Source organism: Coptis chinensis, chromosome 3, assembly GCF_015680905.1.
Source record: "Coptis chinensis isolate HL-2020 chromosome 3, ASM1568090v1, whole genome shotgun sequence".
NCBI classification, from domain to species: Eukaryota; Viridiplantae; Streptophyta; class Magnoliopsida; order Ranunculales; family Ranunculaceae; genus Coptis; species Coptis chinensis.
Window position 1 is genome coordinate 85156414 of NC_141458.1, and position 6908 is coordinate 85163321.

Below are 6908 nucleotides of genomic sequence, written 5' to 3' on the forward strand. Positions count from 1 at the left end.
ATCTTCCCTCGAACCATGTATCGCCAACTTTCAAAGACTATGGTGTATGTTACTTTGCGCTAGCGCTAATACGGATTCTTTATTCTAGCTGGCCCGGTATCTGGGGAGTGGGGACTCTTGAGTCTTGAAAGCTTGACTCACATTTTTACACATGATCAGCTGGATGTTACACATGATCACCTGGATGTTACCTACAAGTTAGAACAGATGTTTTGGATAGTTTAGAATATATATGCTATTACTTCATATTGACAAATCATAAGTAAACTTTTTGGTTATCGAAAAAAAAATGATAAGCAAACTCTTGGATGTAGGAAGAATTAGTGGCGATTTGTTCCATAGTTTTCCCAATTTCTGATTTTATATGGTTATAGAGATCATTTTCACAAGAAATGACCTCATCTGAAATTTTTTGAGCAAGCACTTGTTGTCACTTGTTAACATGCTGTCTAAAATTCGAAAATGATTAAAATTATATATTTGGTGACAACATTTTATTATATACACCATCTGCGTAGATTATATCTTGGAGATCATTATTCTGTCACAAAGCAATCCTTCTATCTAATTTGTGACCAACTCTGCTACTATTGAATCAAGATATTCCTCATTTATTTATCAGCAATTTCTTCATGGAGTTTGGATCCCAAATTTTGTGCTTATTTTGTTTTTCCCTTCTATAACAAGTATGAGCTTTGCTGCCTCGCAATGACACAGCGAGAAAAAGGACAATGTCAAGGAGATAACAATTTTAATCGTAAAGTACATATTGGGCTTACAAGCCACTATATCCAACCAACAACATAATTGATCACGAACTTTAACCAAGAGATAATGATAATGGATCGATAGAGTCCATTTCAGATGGGTGATTTCTAATATGATCCATTTTTTATTTTTTAATTTATTTTTCTTTGGCAAAGTAACTAGTAATATGATCATTATCACATAGTTGTATTATCCTCTTGTTGATATAGTAATTCAAGAGGAACACCAAATTTGTTCATATTTTAGTTGTATATACTAATTACTAACACAGACACTGATGAAGATATCTTCTTAGATTTCGAAGTTAATATTTTTTTTACTAATATAATGTTACTATATCGCTGTCAAATTAGCTGTTATGTTTGTATCCAACTGCTGCGTGCTGAGGCCTTTACTTTCAGAAACAGCTACAATGGGATCAAAAGAAAAGGAAATGTTTGTACCTAATCATTATCTAAATCACAAGTCATTATCCCACGTAAAAGCGCAACAAATCAATGATAAACGATTCAGGTTAGAATATATTTTAATACTCAAACACGGATTCACACTTGCCAGCCAAGAGTGCAGATCATATTTAAAGGTCAGAGTACATGTTTTTCTTTGCGAGATTTAGATTGGACCATCTAGATATTAATCATGTTATTGCGATTAGTTTTGGGCCTACAAGTTACATACAGGTAAAAGTATTGATTTCAATGGTAAGCCAACGCATTTTTCTTTTGTTTACTATGCCAAGTGAGTTCAGTTTGTGTTGCTGATGCAAACAATTGAGTGCACTCTGAATCTGAAATAAGTTTTGTAGTGGGCAAATATCTTACCTAAAGATATTATAATTGATATTTCAAAACTTAAAACATTGACATAAAGATCAATATTTCGGTATATTTCAGGGTTATGTTTAAACATCTACAGGTATTGAGTGGGAAAGAGGAGAAAGAGAACAAGGGATACGTGTCAGAGATTGGATGGGTCAAAGCTAAATCAGGATACTATATAAAGACTGGAAGAGCAAGAGAAGATTCATTAGTTGATGATCAGAAAAATCATTAAAAACAGGAGAGAGGATGAGATTGTAACACTTTGTTCGAGAATCAATAAAATTTTGTTTCAATTCATCTTCTTCATTCTTCATTCATTTATGTTCATTGATAAGATTGTGTGATCTTAGGACATTTGAGAAATTGTGTTCTTAGACATCACATTGGCGCCGTCTGTGAATCGAGAACAAAAAAACTTTAAAGGTTTTTCTTCTTCTTCGATTTAAAATCCATAGTTGTTATTTTGCAATTGAGTGATATAGGAGTGAAAGAAGTTGAGTAATACAGTGAGCCTTCAATCATAATAGCTCCAAGGAAGAAAACGAACAACAAACGATTGGATAATGAAAATCAATCGCAATCAAGAAATACAAGAGCTTCTGTAAGTCGGCGATACCAGGAGGAGAACATGGAAGGTAACAATTCAATTCAAGAGATTTTGAAAAGGCTGAGGGAAGTGGAACGGCAAAATGCGATATTACAAAAGGAGAACCAAGAGACGAAGAAGGGAAGTCCGAGTGTGGTGGTCAAGGATATCCAGGGAGACGAGGAAGAGGAGTGTAGTTCAACAGGTAGTCATTTTGCGGAAAAAGTATCGGAAAGACATGAAAGAACTACAAAAGCTTCGACGATAGTTGAAATGTCGATACCACAACCCATCACCAAAGAGATGATACAGGAAATAATGCAGAACCAGCTTCTTGAAAAGACTTCTGCTTTGATAAAGAAACTGGCAGACGATGTTAGTAGAAATCCGATACATCATAGTGTTGAGATGATGCTCATTCCACCAAAGGTCAAACTGCCGAAGTATACCCAATATGATGGGACGTCATATCCGATGGACCACCTATTCAGATATCAACATCAGTTTTCAATATACAAAGGTACAGCTTATCTGGATTCATTATTATGTATATCTTTCTCTTCAAGCCTGAAGGGGAAGGAGTTGAAGTGGTTCTGTTCTCTACTGGAAGGGTCGATATCATGTTATCGGGAGATTGAAGAGAAGTTTTTGTCCAATTATGGTCATCAACAAGTAAAACCAAAACAGGTGTCAGTCTTGTTCTAGCTCAAGCGAGGGAAGAAGGAATCTTTAAAAATTTTCTTATCGCGGTTCAAGGCAAAGGCACAGCTAGTGGAGCATTTGGATCAATTGGAAATGACAGCAGTAATGGCTTTTTCAGACAGGACTTATCCCAAGTTCTGACATGTACAAATATATGCTTCGGAAGGAGATCAAGACTCTAAGAGAATTATAGGATAAAACAAAAAAAGATGTGCAAGTTGAGGAGGGAATTATGGCAGCATCGAATTAGTCGGTATTACAGGTATCGGAATCAAATAACTCCGCTAAAGAGGATAATTACAATAAGTCTGATAAAAGGAAGACGGTAGATTCTTATGCAAACGTGGAAAACCAACCGTTGCATAAAAAGAGGTTTGAAAGATCGCTGAAAGAGGAGTTAGATCCCAACAATTATATCGCCATTAATATTACAGTGGAGGATATCTTAAGGAGGGTGGGGAAAGAACCTTATTTCCAGCATCCGATTCATAAACTCAGAGAAATAGCAGATAAACCTTTTTGCAATTTCCATAAGGTGAAGAATCATGAAACAAATAAGTGTTTACAATTGCTCAAAGAAGTGGATAGATTAATGTGAGATGGGAAGCTTCGCGAATTTAGAGCGGATGCTCGGCCAGAGGTAACAGCTATGGTGAATGATAAGTCTTTAGGAGTGATCAATATGATTTACAAAGGAGTTATCCCACAGAAAAAGATTATAAGGGATAAAATCCGAAAGATATCAATAGTGAGGGAGGTGCTAGAGGTGAACATAGAGCCGATACCAGTGAACCCCTCATTAGTAGCGGCGAGCATATATACCTGGAGCTATTATGTTTGTTCCTGATGATTTGTCAAAGGTGATGTTACCTCACGATAATGCATTGTTAATTACATTAAGGATATCTGGCTATGATGTGCAGAAAGTATTGGTGGATTGTGGAAGTTCGGTCAATAATTTGTTTTGGAAAGCATATACAGGTATCAGATTTGATGAGTCACATCTAAAAGAACCACAATTTAATTTGTTTGGCTTCAATGGAACTTCAACCAGACCAGCTGGAGAAATAAAATTGCCAGTAAGGACAGGTCCACATACAATAATGACGAAGTTTATAGTCATCAAGCATCACTCGGATCATAATGCTATTTTGGGAAGAAAATGGATACATGCTATGAGGGTGGTCCCCAGTACCTTTTATCAGGTTATTAGATTTCCGACTGCTTTTAGACCACATGAGATATGAGGTGATCAGTCAGAATCTGAGAAGTGTAATTTTATTACTGTGAAAGGTATGATGAAAGAGAAAAAGAAAAGATACTGGGGGCGTCTTAGAAGATACCAATTAGCAATTAACAGATGATTTATCTCTAAAATCCGATACTGCCAAGCATCAGCAGAATTTTAGATTTATGTCAGAGCTGAAGACAGAGATGGAAGTAGTTCCAAGCAAAACAATGGAGGAGGTACAAAAAGTCAATATCGGTCAGAATAATGAAAGTTGTTTCACTTTTATTAGAACAGAGCTGAGTGCGAGGGTCAGAGAAGATTTGGTAGATTTTTTAAAGGTAAAATAAAAATGTATTCGCCTAGTCGATGGCGGATCTTTCAGTTATTATTGACCCTCTTATATGTTCTCATAAGTTGAATATGCGAGAAGGAGCAGTTCCTGTGCATCAGAAGCATAGGAAGGTTCGGCCAACATATGCAGATGCGGTGCAAAATGAGATAAAAAAAGATGTTGGAATGTGGAATTATTAAGAAAATCGATAACTCAGAATGGGTGGCAAATATTGTTGTTGTCCCAAAAAAGAATGGAAAGGTTAGGATCTGTGTGGATTTCACCGATGTTAACAAAGAGTGTCCGAAAGATTATTATATGATGCCCAGGATTGATGAATTGGCCGATCGAACAGCGGGTTTTGAGTTGTTGAGTTTTTGCGATGGGCATTCAGGGTATTTTCAAGTTGTCATGACAGTTGTAGATCAGTTAAAAACAACGTTCATTATGGAAGGAGGTCTTTACTGTTTTGTTCGAATGCCATTTGGTCTAAAAAATACTGGAGCAACGTATCAGTAGTTGGTTGAGAAGATGTTTAAGCATTTGATTAAACAAATTGTGGAAGTCTATATCGATGATATGGTAATCAAATCGAAAAAAGCATAAGATCATGTTAAAGACCTCAATATAGTGTTTCAGATATTTAGACAATTTAATATGAAGCTCAACCCAGAGAAATGTACTTTTGGGGTCAGTTTAGGAAAAGTTCTGGGGTATATAGTCACAAAAAAAGGTATAGATGTGAATCCAGACCAAATTCGAGCTATTCAGCAGATGCCTTCTCCGAGTACTAGGAAACAAATACAAAAGTTAACAGGAAGAATTGCGGCTTTAAATAGGTTCATATCAAGAACTTCTGACTGATGCAAACCTTTATTCAAGTTGCTGAAGAAGAATACAAAGTTCATATGGGAGGAAGAATGTGAGGAGGCTTTCTCAGATTTAAAGAAGTATCTCCAAGAAGTGCCAACTTTGATAAAGCTAGAGAAAGGTGATACTTTATTTTTATATTTAGCAGTATCGGATTTTGCTATTAGCTCGATATTAGTAAAAGTGGAAAATGGGGCTGAGCGACCTGTTTATTTTCAATCCAAAATAATGTTGGACGCTGAAACTCGATATTCGATGTTAGAAAAATATGCATTAGCCCTTCTTTATTCTACTCAAAGGTTGAAACCTTATTTTCAAACCCATTCAGTCATTCTTATGACAAATCTTCCGTTAAAGCATACTTTAGCCAAAACAACAAAATCAGGAAGAATGGCGAAGTGGTCAATGCTTATTGATGAATTTGGAGTTGAGTATCGGAATAGGGTTTCAGAAAAGAGCCAAGTATTAACAGATTTTTTTAGTAGATTTCCCTGCTAAGGATGAAAATTGGGATATTGAAGAAGATAGTAGTTTACAGCTGAAAAAACCTGATGATGTGATGGATGAGGATGATCCATGGGTTGGTACAAATGGATGGAGACTTTTTGTCAATGGGTCATCAAGTCAAAAGGGATGTGGTATCAGAGCAGTTCTGATAACACCAGACAATTAGAGATTGGAAACAACAGTTACCTTAATAACAAAGCAGAGTATGAGGCGTTGATTATAGGATTGGAAATGACTACATCGTTAAATATCAAGGAATTATCTGTATTCAGTGATTCTCAGCTAGTGGTAAGCCAAATTAATGGAGGATATTCAGCTAAATGCGACAACATGATTGATTATTTGAACTTTGTTAGAAAGAAGATCCAAAATTTCAGTAGAATCAAATTTCAGCACCTCGATCGAGGAGAAAACCGACATGCAGATGCTTTAGCATATGTCGCTGCTATGCTGGAAAATACAGAGGGACGTATGTTGCAAGTGGGTGTTCAGCAGAATCCAAGTATCGATATAAAGCATCTTGAGATTATGGAGATAGATACGCTAGGGGCGTCATGGTTAAGCAGTTATATTTTATTTTTGTCCAAAGGTGAGTTACCTAAGGATAAAAATGAGGCTAAAAGAGTAAAATTTGGAGCTGAAAGATATCTGCTAATAGAGGATGACTTATATCGGAAAAATCCTGGGGGACCGCATTTGAAGTGTATATCGGCGGCCGATGCTAATCAAATCATTGCAAAGATGCATGAATGGGAGTGCGAAAATCATTCAGCAGGGAGATATTTGGCTAGCAAGATAACAAGGCAAGGATATTTCTCGCCACAAATGCGAAGCGATTGTCTTCGATATGCAAAGAAGTGCATTCAATGTCAGTAACATGGTCACGCAATTCATGTTCTAGTAGAGAAATTGCATTGTGTATCGAACCCATGGCCGTTTGCTTTATGGGGGATGGACATTGTTGGACCTCTAATACCTGGGAGAGGCAAGAAAATGTTCATATTTGCTGTGACTGATTACTTTACTAAATGGGTAGAGGCTATCACTTTGAAACATATCAAGGATCAGGATATTATCGGTTTTTTGTTTGGA

General features: G+C 36.4%; 1 protein-coding gene across 1 annotated transcript; it reads left to right on the forward strand.

Annotated features, from left to right (window-relative positions):
- The first annotated feature begins 5885 nt into the window (after positions 1 to 5885).
- Positions 5886 to 6692, forward strand: LOC147511248 (uncharacterized). Its single transcript, XM_086598409.1, has one exon. It carries the CDS (start codon positions 5886 to 5888, stop codon positions 6690 to 6692), a length of 807 nt encoding a protein of 268 aa, XP_086454535.1.
- The last annotated feature ends 216 nt before the right edge of the window (positions 6693 to 6908 follow it).

What these genes read in the sequence shown, in the direction of transcription:
- LOC147511248 (XM_086598409.1), top strand. Translation starts at nt 5,886, where the DNA reads ATGGGTTGGTACAAATGGATGGAGACTTTTTGTCAATGGGTCATCAAG.